This window comes from Ischnura elegans, chromosome 9 (assembly GCF_921293095.1).
Source record: "Ischnura elegans chromosome 9, ioIscEleg1.1, whole genome shotgun sequence".
NCBI classification, from domain to species: domain Eukaryota; kingdom Metazoa; phylum Arthropoda; class Insecta; order Odonata; family Coenagrionidae; genus Ischnura; species Ischnura elegans.
In genome coordinates, this window is record NC_060254.1 from 38,486,151 (window position 1) to 38,502,456 (window position 16,306).

General features: G+C 45.2%; 1 protein-coding gene across 2 annotated transcripts in view; it reads right to left on the bottom strand.

The window, feature by feature from the left end:
• Nucleotides 1–322: 322 nt before the first annotated feature.
• Nucleotides 323–16,306, bottom strand: part of LOC124165614 (transient receptor potential channel pyrexia-like) — a 33,163-nt gene continuing 17,179 nt past the window's right edge. For both annotated transcript variants that reach the window (XM_046543078.1, XM_046543079.1), the window contains exons 3-4: nucleotides 10,492–10,885; nucleotides 323–2,626 (exon numbers count right to left, since the gene is read on the bottom strand). In XM_046543078.1, coding sequence (XP_046399034.1) covers nucleotides 542–2,626; nucleotides 10,492–10,885 — 2,479 coding nt within the window. In that variant the 3' untranslated portion in view covers nucleotides 323–541. The remainder of the gene's footprint in view (nucleotides 2,627–10,491; nucleotides 10,886–16,306) is intronic.

A 16,306-nucleotide genomic window follows, 5' to 3' on the forward strand; every position in this document is an offset into this window, starting at 1 on the left:
GAACCAATGTAAGAGTTGGAGTTTGACATCTCAATCGCAGCCGGATATATAATGCATGTTGAGCTGTTGGCAGTTTTTGGTAAGTACCGCCTAAATTTTTTTCCCAACTACAGCAGTGACTGGTAGCATACCTGACCGGCAATCGGAAGCAGGGCCAGATCAAAAGGGGGCTCTGGGCCACCCACCAAGTAAGAGCCTTCTGCCAATAACTTTATAGCTGATATTATTTCGTGGTAAATCTCGCAAAATCAGCAAAATAAAAAAACCATCACCTGTGAGGGGATTCAAAGTGAAGCTGGGTTGTTTTTTGCTTGGTGTAGTGGTCAACATTGACATAAATAAATGTTTAACACTGCTGATAAAAAAACTTTATCCGTTGGCGTTGTTCGTGTAACTCTGAATGAAACCAGTGGCACCTCCCATCCTCCCAGCTCCACATCCTAAATCCGGCCTTGATTGAAAGATTCTGCTTCGAATCCTGGCTAACAATAAGTCAAATGGCGGAATAATTTTCTCATTTGGTCATCATTTTGCTCTTGATTTACGTTGACAACGTGGACTGCTGTGTCAGAATTACTTGATTCAGTCTTCTCTGAACATGCGAGGAATAAAAAGAAGTCATGTTCCTCCTCCTGGTGGAAAGCTGCCTTGTTTCCGTGTTAACCTCCTGGCTGTCTGTGACTGCCTGCATTATTTCATCGGCAAATCGCTCTAAAATTTGGGATATCTTACTTTCCAACATTCCTTCCTTGATTCTGGGAGGACTTAAAGATAGGTCTCCCATGTTTCCTTTGCCTCCATGTTGCTTATCACTTCTGTGTGCGAGAGCTATTTTGATGAGAGACTCAATGACTTCTTCAGTCAATATCCTAACGTTGGGATTTTTTTGAGCCAGTGGCCTTCCGTGTATTTTAACTTTCACCGACTTGTTCAGAGCGCTGTACCTTGCTAGTGGTGCAACAGTGCACTCCAGCAAGTCAACAAACTCTGCTCTTTTGTACAATGACCTTCTCTCACTTTCCTCCATCATGGATTGTGTGTCTGTTACAGCCAAACCAATAATCAGATTCAACAAAACTATAGATGCCACAATGATAAATATGAAAAATAGGACACGGCTGGTCACAGTGAGGAAATTTCTCTTGGCATTGAAAATTTCTAAATATTCATACTCTCCGGTCATCATCACAATGGTATTGAAAAATGATTTCCATGGATCTCCAAAAGCATCTGGATTAACATGATGGAACTGCACAAAGAAGCTAAATGAAAATCCAAGAATCATACACCCAAGCACTAACAGAGTCCACACGACATTCTTGAGGACAGCAGCAAACAATAGAGCCCTAGAACCCCACGTGGGAAAGCGACCCAGCATGAGCATCAAACCCGCCCATGCAACAGGCAAAGTAATGGAAACAAAGTGAAGGGTCACAAGCTGTGTTGGCAAGTTTTTTTTAATCATAGGTTCCTCTGCCACCATCCAGGCAATTGAGAAGATGGAGCTCAATCCATTTGTCCAAGTTTCTAGGTGGCATATGTAATAACGGAAATGTGTATAGGCCTGGCCCACCACTGTCAGTAAAACCAATAAAGCGAACACCAGTGTCGAATACCTGAATATTTTTACATACTGAAAAAACCATTGGTAGTCGTCAATTGGATCATCGGCTTCTTTATCTTCGGAAATGTACACTAATGTAGTGTAGATGGATAAGTTTAGCACAAATAGTGCATACACTATCATCACCAAGATGAAGTATTTCCTCAGCTCGTACCACTTGAACCTCACGAATGCCTCCACCAGAGGGTGAAGGAGAAACGTTCGTTTATACTCCCTGGGAACAGCTGTAGCAGTGAAAATTGCGTTAAGCACCGCAGTTTGCCTGTTGCTCACTTCGGGTGCAAGGAGAGAAAAATTCAACCACACAGCAAAATCGGGATTGTCTGATTTGGGAGTGTTGCACGTTACGCAAGAGTCAAGGATAGAACTGAGAAAGGCTTTGGGATCTGGGATGTACAGCATGATGGCTTCTATCCCACTCACTCCGGTACTTGTCTTTCGACTCAAGTCCGCCCCACATTCTAGCAGAAAGCAAACGCAATCCTGTGCCCCAGCATAGGCAGCTTTGTGGAATGGAGTTCTCTTCACGGCATCCTCCATATTTGCCAGGATTCGTCTCCGTCGCAAGTCTATCGAGTGATAAATCATGGCTCTCAGCATGTCCGCCCTACCATTTCCCGCTGCTTCATGCATGGCGGTGGTACAACCTCCGCTCTCACTATTCCAGCTGGGGTCTGCCTTTCCATCCATGAGTAGCTTCAAAGCTTTCAATGACCCAAGGAAAACGGCATTGAGCAGCGCAGAGGTGGCCATGCCGTCATTGTTGGCATTGCCGTTGGCACCAGCTCCAATGAGTAATTTCACCACCTCCTCGTATTTTGAGATGGCTTCTTTCTGACTAGCATCGAGGCCTGCACCAGCAAGTAGCAACGGGGTTACTCCTTTCTCGTCCATAGCATTTGGGTCCGCACGGGCATCAAGCAGTAGTTTCACACATTTGGGGCTGTTGGCTCTTGAGACCTCGTGTAGAGCTGTGCTGCCTTCCCAAAGCAATGGTGGTGACTGCATGAGGAAGAAAAATAATGAAAATCATGAAGTAGGGACAAAATTTTACTGAAAATTTTAATTTTTTATTTGCAATATTGATGCACATCCACTAAGACCATTTTCAAAATTTTTTCATAAGCTAATATGAAATGTAATTCATTTTCATGAGGGAATGGTGGTATATTTTAGCCTATCATTTTTAACCCATAACCAAAAGGTTCTTCAGACCACTGCATCTTTTCATGCATAACTATGTACATATTACCTACCTCTTGAAATGTGCGTTATGAAAAAAATGGTTAATTTCGACCCATTGGCCCTCATACTTTGAGTCACAACGGTCAACCCATTTCTGCCCACAGCAGCCATTTGGCTACACCCTACCATGCAGGGAAAATGAGGCTCCTGATGAAAAACTGTGTACTATTTTGTTCTCAAATAGTTACAAATGTGTTGCTTAATGTTTTATTAACCTAATATGTTCATTTGTTTAATTTTGAAGTTGGTTAAAATAATCCCACTTGCTGAAAGAGACAGGTGCAAATCAGAATTTCAATATGGACCCCTGCTGCCTGTAAATGAGATGCAATGTATCGTAAAGTACATTAGAATTAAAAATAGAAGGGTATGGAAAAGAAAATTTTAACTTTCCTTCGTTCAAAATAATGCTTTCACTGAAGATTTAACCCTATTTTATGCCATTACGAAATGGATCACATTAGATTTTGACATTGTTACCGCCAATGTACCCATGAGGCCACGGGTCTTTCTCAGGAAACTATTTGATGAATGCATCACCAAAATATTTAAAAGGATAACTTAAGTCAACCAAGGGAGCTGCACACCTAAATATCTTCAAAATCACAAGCAGACATTTTTCTGGGCGGAAAGGGGCTGAAGCCTATCTTTCCTACCCTTCCCTTACCCTTAATGGAGGATAAACGGATGGTAAACGAAGGAGTTCTTAGGAAGGGTATGGTGTAACAGCCGAAACCGGTCGGAATTTTTAAATATATGTATGTGTAGTGGAAGTAACAAAGTGTCTTTTATTGATATTATGGAGCCCTTCCACTACGTACAAGCTTCAAGTTTCGATGTAATTACGATAGCGCTAGTTGATGGATAGAAAGAAATACGATAGCTCTGTCCGGCGGACGGTACACAGCTTATATAATATATAATTTCCTCAATTCGCGGGGTTTTCCTCTCCCTGATATACGCCCCAGAACTGCATAATTCTTCTTTTTGAAAAATTACGACATCATTTCCTCGAAATGTTGTAGCCGATCAAATTCAATAAAATTTCGTAAGTAGATGAACGCACTGGAAAAAAATATTAAAACCCCCATGTCATTCTGTAACCCCCTCACCTAAATAGAAAATGGCGGAAATTCGATTTTTGGGTACCTGCCGCCAGTGGTGGATATATGGGGGGGGGCTATGGGGGCTATAGCCCCCCCTTGGGTATCCAATTTTCTCAAGATAGAATGGTAATTTTTCCGACCCCCTCTACTGCTGGAATTTCAACCCCAACTTAGCTCCCCCTTGTCCCTATCTTGGATCCGCCACTGCCTGCTGCCCTTAGTACAGGACGAGGAACGGCGAAGCCATTCCGAGGAACATGTCCGCGAAGCCGCGGGGCGTTACCCTTTCTTCCGTGGCCGGCGAAACCGGCCCCGGGAACTTAGTGGACTGAGGTTTGAGGAACGGCGAAGCCGTTACTAGTATAAAAATTGTTCGAACACCCACAAAATTAGACGGCGAAGCCGGCACAGGGGATTATATGGGGCGTAGCCCCTTAGCGAGCACACGCGGAGCGCCGCGAGTTTACAAAAATATAGTCGCCCCTCGATGGACTGCAGCAAGATTTTTCCCAACTTACCCCTAACGCTAATTGTGATACGGCTGATATTTTTCTTTACTCTTCCTTCAATTATGCGGATTATAAGTAAAATGCATGGTTTGAAATCCAAAGTGATAAAATTTGATTTTTTTCCAAAACTCATCCAATTGCGGTCCGTAGACTAGTAATTTTAAACGTGACACTGAAAAAGTAACGGTAACTAAACTTGTAATTGAAAGTAGTTACTTTTTAAAATTGTAACTGGAAGGCACAACCGATTAAGAATGTTTCAAAGCAACGGTAAATTATCTCCATCATAACTTACCTTTAGTTTACCCATCTCTAGTGGTCGCTTAGACAGATATCAATGTAATATTCAGTACCGAATTTAGATGAAAGGAAGCCATAGGCTATTTCACTTACGAGGCCCTTTCTCTTCCCATTTTTAAGTTTGTAAATTACATGGTAGATAATAAAATACAGCATTTTCGTGATGTATATCAATATGATAAATATGTTGTGATTGGTACTATGATTTATAAAAAATAAATAACAGTGGTCACTGTTTTTAGAATAATGTAATTTTAATTTTCTAGCAATTTGAATGCAGGCCCCTCTTGATCTTAGGCTGAAGCCTAATTAGCCTATATTGGAAAATTCGGCCCTGAATATATTCTATCAGGAGAAGGTGTAGAATTACATGAGAAAAATTAATGGTAAGTGTAGCAGAGCGCTGTCTGCTGCTCAGGACAAGGACTCTTGGGGGAAACCCAGGAGGTGGGGGCGTGAAGCCCTCAACGGGAGAAGGGCTTTTGGGGCCCATTGTAAAAGAGAGAGAATAAAGAGTTGTGTTTTGTACCTCCAAGTGAGCGAACGTTATTTTGAATATCCTTCTCCTGCGAACCGACGCTACATTGGCGCAGTCGGTAGGATTGTGTTCTCGATCCTGAGATTTTGCGTGCGGTTCGGCGGCGGCAGCCATGGCGGGTATGGTGATGCCGGAGAAGTTTAGTGGTGCGGAGGAGTGGGAAGACTGGGTCTTCCAATTTGAGACAGTGGCGGAAATAAATAAATGGCCTGAGGAGCAGAAGACGCTCTACCTGAGACTCTGCCTCACAGGAAAGGCTCTCACGGCGTTTCGTGATCTGCCGGAGGAAAACAGAGGGAGCTATGAAAAGGCGCGGGAGGTGTTGGGGCGGCGCTTCAACCCAAGGGAAGCGAGCGAGAAGGAAAAGGCGCGATTCGTCCAAAGGGCGCGCAACCCCGGAGAAGACATCGCCGCCTTTGCCACGGACCTCGGGCGCCTTGCTCGGCGCGCATACCCTTCCTGGCCCGAGGATGCGAGAAAGGCCGTAGTGCGCGACCGCTTCCTCGATGGGCTCGACGGGAACATTCGGGTGTGGGTGAAGCAGGCGAGACCTGCTAGCCTCGAGGAAGCAATCGGCGTTGCAATCGAGATGGAGGCAATCCATTTCGCCGAGTCATCCACCAGGGTAGTGAATGCGTTGGCGCCGGCGACGCTCGTCAGGTCACAGGATATCGGTGTGGATAGTCGAGGGTGTGGTCGCGAGGACAGAGTGGAGGCCGCGTTGACACAGAACTCAGAGACAATGAAAGAGGTTTTGCAATTTCTACGAGGGATGGTTATGTCGAGTGGTGAGGACCACGGCCCCGCTCCCGCTCCGGAGAGGCGGCGCCCTAATTCCAGTGTGAGGCGCAGAGATCGGCCGCGCTGTTGGATGTGCGGCGAGGAGGGCCATCTGAGGGCCGAATGCCCACGGCTTTCCTTCTCGGGAAACGACGGAAGGCCGAGGAGATGGTAACCTTCTCGGCCGCAGACGAAAAAGGAACCCGAGACACTACTTCACCGCTCGAGGGCGTCGGAGGACGCGGAGCAAAGGAAATTTGGACAATTTTGTCCGAGTCAGTGCCCCTGGTGCACGGATCCGTTTCGAAGATCCCCGTCGAGATACTAATAGACACGGGAGCGGCAGTGTCATTGATATCGGAAGAAATATGGAGCCGCACCGAAAATTCGGGGAAAATCATAACAGACAATGTGACACTAATAACGGCGAATGGGGAGCCATTACGGGTGCTTGGGAAGGGTGAAGTGATACTTCAGATCGGAGGGGAAGAGTTCTCTCATGATGTGCTCATCGCCCCGCGCCTATCGAAGGGATGCCTCCTGGGTGCCGATTTTCTGCGAGCACATCAGTGTGACGTGGCTTTTTCCCGGAATTGCATTCTTCTCCGCGGAAAAGCGGTGCCTTTTCTTACAAGTGAGGGAAAGTGCGAGTGGGGCTGCGCAGTGACGTTGAAGGAGAACGTTGTTCTTCCTCCTCACCACGAAGTGGTAGTGGAGTGTTGGGTGAGCTCGGACCCGGGGTTCAAAGAAAAAGTGGGGATAATCGAGCCAAACCCAAAACTTTTAGAGCGTTATGGCGTTTTCGGTGCGCGGATTTTGCATAACGTGAAGGATACCGTGAATATGCTTTTCCTGAATCCCTTGGGAGAGACAGTGACTCTATACAAAGACACGAAAGTGGGCGTATTGCACGAGTGTTGTGGATAACAAGTGGAAACATGTCAAAAGCCCGTTTTTAGTCTGGAGAACGCGCATCTTCCCCCAGCATCTTCCCTCTTTGACTTAAACTGTGCCGATATTAGTGAAGCGGAAATAGAGGAACTCAAAACAGTGTTGAATGAGTTTTCAGATGTGTGCTCTCGAGGACCCTACGCCTTAGGGCGTACAAACATTCTTAAGCACACAATAGAGACTAGTGATGTGTCCCCGATTCGGCAACCTCCCAGGCGATTGCCAATCCACAGACGCGGAGAAGTGCGACGAATCGTAGAGGAAATGATGAGGGACGATATAATCGAAGAATCATCATCTCCTTGGAGTTCACCGATCGTTCTTGTGAAAAAGAAAGACGGATCGACGCGATTTTGCGTTGATTATGGGCGTCTGAATTCCGTGACTCACAAAGATGCTTATCCCCTCCCCCGCATGGACGACATTCTCGATTCGCTCGCCGGCGCAACAGCTTTCTCCACAATAGATATGGCGTCAGGATACTGGCAGTGCGAGGTCGCGGAAGTTGATCGAGAAAAGACAGCCTTTACCACTGGTGACGGTCTATATCAGTTTAAAGTGCTGCCCTTCGGATTGTGCAACGGACCCAGTACATTCCAAAGACTAATGGACCTAGTGCTCGCGGGTGCACAGTGGAGGTCTTGTTTGGTGTACTTGGATGACGTCATAATTTTCGGAAGGGATTTTAGGGAGCACGTAGAAAGGCTAACAGATGTGTTGATACGCCTAAGGAAGGCGGGACTGAAAATTAAGCCTGAGAAGTGCCAAATCATGAAACCATCTGTGAAATTTTTAGGCCATATAGTCTCCAAAAATGGTGTTGCGACGGATCCTGATAAAATTGCCGCGATCACACAATGGCGATCTCCAGCATCCCTTGAGGAGCTTAGGGCGTTCCTAGGAACTGTGTCTTACTATAGGCGGTTCATTAGAGACTTTTCACAGATAGCCTGCCCCCTTCACAGGTTGACCGAAAAGCATGCCTTATTTAAATGGAGTGCAGAATGTGAAGACGCCTTTCAGACTCTTAAGCGAAAGCTAACGTGTTCACCGATTTTGGCCTTCCCGCGGATGGACTGCGAATTTACGCTTGACTGTGACGCTAGCGGGATGGGTATCGGGGCCGTACTCAGCCAGAGACAGGAAGGCGAGGAAAGGGTTGTGGCCTATTATAGTCGGACGCTCTCACGCGCTGAAAAACAATATTGTGTGACGAGGCGTGAACTTTTGGCGGTAGTCAATTCTACCCGCCATTTTCGCCAATATTTATTAGGCAAACGGTTTGTGGTGCGCACCGATCATAATTCCCTACAGTGGTTGAGATCGTTTCGAGAACCGGAAGGACAAGTTGCTCGCTGGCTTGAGCAATTGTCGGAGTATGACTTTTTAGTGGTGCATCGGCCGGGAAACAAACATGGAAATGCCGACGGTTTATCCCGGTCTGTTTGTAAACAGTGCGCTCGGGGAGAGGGGGAGCTGATTTCAGCGGAAATCGACGCCGTCTTAGAGGCCCCCAGTGAAAGCGTGAGGGACAGGCAAAGCAAAGACCCCGTGCTGAGAAGGGTAATGGAAGCACTCGAAGCAGGAATTCGGCCGTCCGAGGGAGAGAGGAGGGGTGACTGCCCGAAGGCGAAGGCTTTTTGGACACAATGGGGTAGGCTAGTGTTTAAGGATGGGGCTCTCTTTCGAAGGTGGGAAGAAGAAGGAAGAGACGCCTTCCGTCTCCAGATAATAGTGCCTGCTGAGGCTAGGGACGAAATTCTTCGGGCTTTGCACGATTCGCCCGTCGGAGGCCATTTAGGGTATGAGAAAACTCTAGGTAAAGTGAGAGAGCGCTACTATTGGCCCGGATACACAAATGACGTGGAAATTTGGTACCGCACGTGTGAAGATTGTTCGCGTCGGAAATCCCCGCCTCACCCGCTAAGAGCACCACTGGGTCATTGCCCGACGGGAGGACCGATGGAAAGAATTTCCATGGACATTTTAGGACCACTTCCTCAAACAAAGACAGGAAATAAATATATATTGGTGGTCGCTGACGAGTTCACCAAGTGGACCGTAGCGTACGCCATGAATAATCAAGAGGCGGAAACTGTGGCGCATCATGTTAAGGGCTTCGTGTGCAGGTGGGGAGTGCCACGAGAAATCCACACTGATCAAGGACGCCAATTCGAATCCCGCCTCTTCCAAGAGATGTGTAAAGTGATTGGGGCGGTTAAAACAAGAACATCACCCTACCACCCGCAGTCGGACGGCCTAGTCGAGCGCTTCAATAGAACATTATTAGCTATGTTGAGCCAGTGGACGGAGAAGGAGGCCGAATGGGATGAGCATTTGGATTCCGTCATGCTAGCCTATCGGTCGGCCAAACACAGCAGCACAGGATTTACACCGTATTTTCTTATGTTTGGGAGGGAAGTGCGCCTCCCCATTGAGTTGGAGTGGGGGATCCCTGACGGGCAGAGGGGGGTGGCGAAAGAAGGCGACTTTGTGAGACGCTTGCGAGAGAGCCTCGAGAAAGCCCATGATCTCGCACGGCAGAGGCTTGGATCAGCCCACCTCCGGCAAAAAGAACAATACGACCGCCGGTGTCACGGTGCACCCTTTGAAGAAGGGGAAAGGGTATGGCTCCACGATCCCGCTACGGCAAGAGGGAAGTGTCGTAAATTCCATCGCCCCTGGACGGGCCCCTTCCAAATCATACGGAAATTGTCCGAGGTCACGTACCGGGTGAAGAAGGTGGATAATCCTCGCCGCCGCTTAGTGGTACACTTCAACCGACTCAAAAGGTGGGAGGAAAGACCGGGAGGAGACACGGAAAAGGAATGTCAGAATACGGATGGAGTGGAAGAAACAAAAGCTGGGCCAAGAGAGACCGAGACAGCGAGGGAAAAACCTGTCGTCCGCGGAGGGGGTGGATGGAAGTTTTTCTCCATTTCACCAACACATGAGGGCCAAGCGACTCCGGCAGCGAGAGAGGAGCCACCAGCTGAAGCGGTTATTGAGCCGACCATGCGATATCCCAGACGGGTTACAAGAGAACCACAAAGGTTTCAAGCCGGGCTCTGAGGAAGGAGTAATTCCGGGGGGGTGGTCTCTTTTCTTTTCGTTTCAGAGGTAAGGAGATAAAGGCGCCAACTTTCCGAGATCCAAGGACAGCGAAGGTTCCAGCTATGCCGACCGTCGCGAGGGCGCGACGCCTTTGAAAGGAGGGAGCAGTGTAGCAGAGCGCTGTCTGATGCTCAGGACAAGGACTCTTGGGGGAAACCCAGGCGGTGGGGGCGTGAAGCCCTCAACGGGAGAAGGGCTTTTGGGGCCCGTTGTAAAAGAGAGAGAATAAAGAGTTGTGTTTTGAACCTCGAAGTGAGCGAACGTTATTTTGAATATCCTTCTCCTGCGAACCGGCGCTACAGTAAGTAGTACAAATTGGCTTACCTTTTTTGGTTTGCTATGCGGAGACTTGAAAATGGAGGGAACGGAATCGCCTTCCCTCTTGACATTCAATTTGGCGTTGGGATCCGCCTTCGCACGCAACATGACCGCCAAGCAGTCATAGTTGCAATTGCAGGCAGCGATGTAAAATGGGGTCCGTCCGAACTGATCCTCGGCGTGCGGGTCTGCCTTCACTTGCAACAGTGCATCTACCGTCTTCTGATCGCCCAACGCGGCTGCGTAGTGCAGAGCCGTGAGGTCCTCATCGTCCACTGGAAGGTTCACGTCCCCGCCGCTCGTGATCGCCGTCACGCGGATCGACACCGTGTCACGGTCAATCACGTTCTTCAGCAGTTTCCTCGCATAGTCCCTCTCCGCGATGGCCATCTCCGAATACCTGGATGAGGGAACCCAAATTCAATAAGGTGGTTTCCTATTATTTATCTATTGCCTATATCGAAAGATTATTACTCCTGGAGTACGAATTTCACGCTTTTAGATTTTTAAACGACGATATCTATTTCTTGCGATTCAATTAAAAGTGAAAATTTTCAAGCGTGCGAAAACGCGACGGATAAGTATGGATGCTGGGAAAAGCCCGTGTGACGTCATTCTGGTTCCCGCTGCCGCAAAGTGAGGAGACCTTGGGGCGAGGATGTTGTGCGCCGCTTTGATGCAGGCTGCTAGCAGGTAGCAGAGTACCCTGCTAACAGGTAGCGCTTGGCTTAAATAAGGATTATTTATACCTTATCAAACGAAGGAAGCTTTCCGACCATAGGCAGTAATAGGTGATTATTAAGAGACGTTTCCCTGAGCTCTATGCAATCGCAATCAATGCCTTTCGTTTTCTTTGATGAAGGAAACTACCCTATTGCATCAATTCTTAGCGGAAACAAGTATACTCAAGGCCCGGTGATGCGATACATTAACAAGTAAAGATTGTGAAAAAATTCCTCTCAGAAAAAAAATCATCCGCCTTGACCGGGATTCGAACCCGAATCTCCCGATTTCCCGTCGAGTGCTTTATCCAGTAAATGTCCCTGTGGTAATTTTAGGACTACACCGGATTCTCTGAGGATTTTTCGTACAATTTTTAGCCCGATTAGGCCCGCCGCCCGTAAAATTATTAGCGTGGCTAGCCCCGGTCATTGGCGTAGCCAGGAATTTCGTTCGGGGGGGTCCAAAACCAGGGGGTAAAATTTTTGAAAAACAAGGACTAAGTAATGGTTTTTATCCTAATTTTAACACTTTTCATAATTGAAAAAACTTCATTTGTTAAAGAAATATTTTAGAAATTCATCATTTTTCAACATTTCGTTTTCTTCTATGAAGGAAAATAATTGTGGTTTTATATTTCGAGGGGGTCCGGACCCCCCCTGGCTACGAAACTGGTCCCGGTATAATTGTTAATGTCTGTTAGCGTGAATGACTTTCGTGGACCGGAATATGTAGGAATGCATGAATCAAATTAGAACAGGTTCTATTATCTGTACATGCGTTCTCACAACTTGGGTGATTTCACGGTGCAATTTCTTGTTCATTCTGTCGTTCATACATGTAGGTATTAACTAGTACAGGTTAATGTACCGTCTAAACAAACCTAAAGTTTAGGCCCTGAATACATGACGATGACCAGGGACGGTCTTGGGCGCTCTAGGACCCCCGCCTAGAGCTCATGATGGGTCCCTCCTTAGGATGGGGTCAGTGGCGTGGCCAGGAGGGGGGTTCCGGTCCCCTTCCCCCCGAAATATAAGAACACAATTATTTTCCTTCATAAAAGAAAACAAAATATTGAAAAATTATGAATTTACACTGAGCACTGAACTATGAACCTACAAAGAGCACTGGACGAGGCAGAGAGCAACTTACCGGAAGCAGGAATTAAGGTCCATGGGCAGAGGATATACATATAAGCTATGTTTTGCGGACGACTTAGCAGTCTTGACAGAAAGTGAAGACCATCTACAAGAAGTGCTTAGGGAGATGGAAGTCACGCTGGCTTGATACAATCTAAAGTTAAGTAGGACCAAAACCAAGACACTCGTTGTAAGCAAAACAGGAATACCAGCACATGTAACCTTGGGTAATACCATAGAGTAAGTATATATATATATATACTTACTCTATGGTAATACACAGCTGAACAATGTAGAAGAATTCACGTATTTAGGAAGCAAGATCACCACGGATGCCAGAAGCAAAAGGGAAATAAGCAGTAGAATACAACTGGCAAAAATAGCTTTCAACAAAAAGAGAAAGATATACGTTTCAAAAAACATGAGTATCAAGATTAGGATGAATCTACTCAAAACTTTTGTATGGAGCATATTGCTTTATGGTAGTGAAACTTGGACGATAGGAGCAGCAGAGAAAAAAATAATTGATGCTTTTGAACTATGGTGCTACCGTAGAATGTTAAAAGTTTCATGGGTAGACCGGGTTACGAATGAAGAAATACTGGACAGACTGGGAGTGAAAGCAGACCTGTGGAATATTCCACCTGCAAGGAGAAATAAATGGGTTGGTCATTTACTGAGACATGATGGATTGGTAAAAACAGTTTTAGAGGGCACTGTGGAGGGGAAGAGCGGCAGAGAAAGGCCGAGGTTGAGCTACATTACCCAAGTAATGAAGGACATGGGCTGCAACAGCTACCTGGAGCTGAAGAGGCTGGCGGAGGACAGACAGAGATGGATGACTGCTGCAAACCAACCCAAGGGTTGATTACTTAGAAGAAGATGAATTTACAAAATATTTCTTTAACAAATAGTTTTTTTCGATTATGAAAAGTGTTAAAATTAGTTTAAAAGCCACTACTTAGTACCCTGTTTTTCAAAATTTTTCCCCCGAACGAAATTCCTGGCTACGCCACTGGATGGGGTCAATTAATTGCGTCAGGTGATTTTGGTGATTTTTGGACCCCCTTAGTGAAATATATTGAGATTTGGGTTAACCCCTCCCTCTAATCTTACGTGAGATTGTTCAAAATGCATATTTTCAGTGTAAATGCGTTAGCCTCGTAGCGTTAGCTTCATAGCGTTGAATTTACAAAAAACTTATTTTTGTTAAATTATTTTTATTTAATATTAGTTAAGAATAGGGATGGTCGGATCGGATCCAAATATCCGCGGATATTGCCCTTCATCGGATAGAACGGATCCAAACTCGCGGAAGCCATCGGATCTGGATCCGAAATTTTAAATAATAGCTTCAGTGAATGTAACCCACTCCACCCATAAGGGTGGAAAGAGTTCCGATTCTATCTTCGAATGCGCCGTGGCATGCGATTCTTGTCCTACTCATGAACCGTTTTGTTTGAAAGCTCTCGCAGAGGTTACGAGGGAGAATTTCAGCCGTGGAAAATAAATAAGGCAAAATTCGACTGGCACATAGTGCGACTCTTCCCAAGAGATTGAACAATCATCGGGGGGATCTCAGTGACAGGAATTTGGAAATGCTTTTGGATCCGAAAATATCCGATCCGAAAGATCCGGCTCCGAAAATCAAGAATCCGATCCGAATCCGGATCCGAAAAAAATCATGGATCCGTCCATCCCTAGTTAAGAATAGTATTTAAGATTACTAAGATTGCAATTTTACATAGTTTCTTGTGGGAGAAAATATTACGTGATACTTGACAGGACCCCCACGTGAGACTGGGTGAGAATCGCCTTGTCTCCAGTGCTGTAGTTGGGAAAAAAATTTAGGCGATACTCACCAAAAATTGCCAACAGCTGAACATGTATTGTACATCCCGCCGCGATTGAAATATCAAACTCCAACTATTATATTAGTTCCATGCTGTGCCACGAGATAACTCTGAACAAGTAAATAATCATCTCCGATTTTAATTTCTGAAATCCATTAAACAATTTACGGTAGGTCTTTTTGTACGTATGCAAAAATTTAGTTTAACCGGTACGCTTATAAAGAGTTTGGATTCAAGGGGGTATGCCATACCGGCCCAACTACAGCACTGCTTGCCCCCCTCACCCCCCGTAGACGCTGTGCGTAATTAATGGGTGCCCCCTTACGGAGGAATTCGGGTGTCCTCCTTGGGAAATTTATGGAAATTGCATGCCCTTAAATTGATTTTGACCCTATTCTGGAGCTTAAAAACTAGATAAAAGTTAATGAAAGAATAGCCATTTCGTAAGAAAAATTATGTTGAAAAGTGGTAATTTCACATCTTATATGTAATATAATTAATAATGTGTTAAGGTTCTATTATCTTTTATTTAGTGAATTTTTTCCTTGAAACTGCACTGAAATCTAAAGAAAAACACTAAAATTACCTTTTCGAATAACCCAAATAACTCATTAAAAAAAAGCGCAAGGATCTCTTTTATCTTCTGACACCTTTGATTCATGTATTTTTATATCATCTTTTAATACACTAATTGTGAGTATATTATAAATAAAGCAACTAATGAAAACGTAGAATTTTTTAATTGAAAAAAAACTTTGGTTCAAGCAATCTGAGTATATTCTTATTACCCCTTCCATATACGCTACACGATAGACGCGAGCGATGTGGGGGGCCCTCTAAGTTCGGGGCCCTTAGCGATTGGGGACCGACCGACTTGGCCGGACCGCCCCTGATGATGACACAGCTGTGGCGTGGAGATGGAATGGTAGCGGAAAGCACATGGAAAAAATTTCACCTCTACCGGGAATCGAATCATGGACCTTCTGTTTTCCATGTATTTTCGGCCGTCATTCCATCTCCACGCTACCGAAGGGTCATCTTTATGCGTATGTGTTCCTGTCTCTTTGTTTTACCTTCTACATATACTTATGTTAGAATATTTGCCTAAGGCGACATAAGTGAATGTGAATTATATTACATGCGTGATTTATATAATATATTTTATTTGTGTCATATTATATTTATATTATATCAACAGAGTTTGGTAAATTTAATCACTAGAATAAATACACAAAAACTTGGTTCCAAAGGATACGAGTGTGTCTCTGCTTGTGCTGACATCGATAAGAAAATTAAATGCACTACTAAATATCTAATTCAACTCATTTGTTTTCTTTACGTAATTTCTGCACATAAATTTTGTAACGTTTCAATTAATTTCACTTCACTTTCACGTTACTTTCAAACATTTTATTTCACTTTAAATAATACATACTCGGGAGCAAGGGAACACCCGTCCGCCATAACTATCACAATCCGACTCCCCTCTTTACTTCCTCTTGCGCCGTCAACAATCCCAACAATTACCTCACTCCACCTCTGCTGCTTATTATTGCTTTTATTTCGTCACACCAACAACCAAAACAAACCACTCAAAATTAGGTGTTACATTTGCCCCATTGGAAAAGAAAATGGAATGACATGCAATTTTCTTTTTCAAAGCCTTCAAAAACAAAGTATTATGGGTTACAGGCGCGGCCCCAACGCCTTCAGTTTTGAACTTCCCCTTTTCCATCACACAAACACAGTTCACTCCACTTCACACACCGGCATTTCATTATTCCATCTGTCACACTTCTCTTACTTATCACTCCCCTTCTCCGTTCACTTTACTCATTCATTCATCACTGTCATCATTCATTCCAAGCATATAAATACCAACCATGCACTTAATAAACAATCAACAAACACTCCTGCAATCACCCATATCAAATTATTACACATGTATTTACCCTCACTTTTCTCCTGTCACATCACCCTTCCACCGTCTCTCCAGGGTGTAACCACTCTCGCCACCTATCTAATTGCCCCATTTTAAATTTTACTCTCCTCCTTTTCTCCTTCCTCCTTCTTCTCTTCACCCGACCTTCGTCCCTTCTTACGTTACCT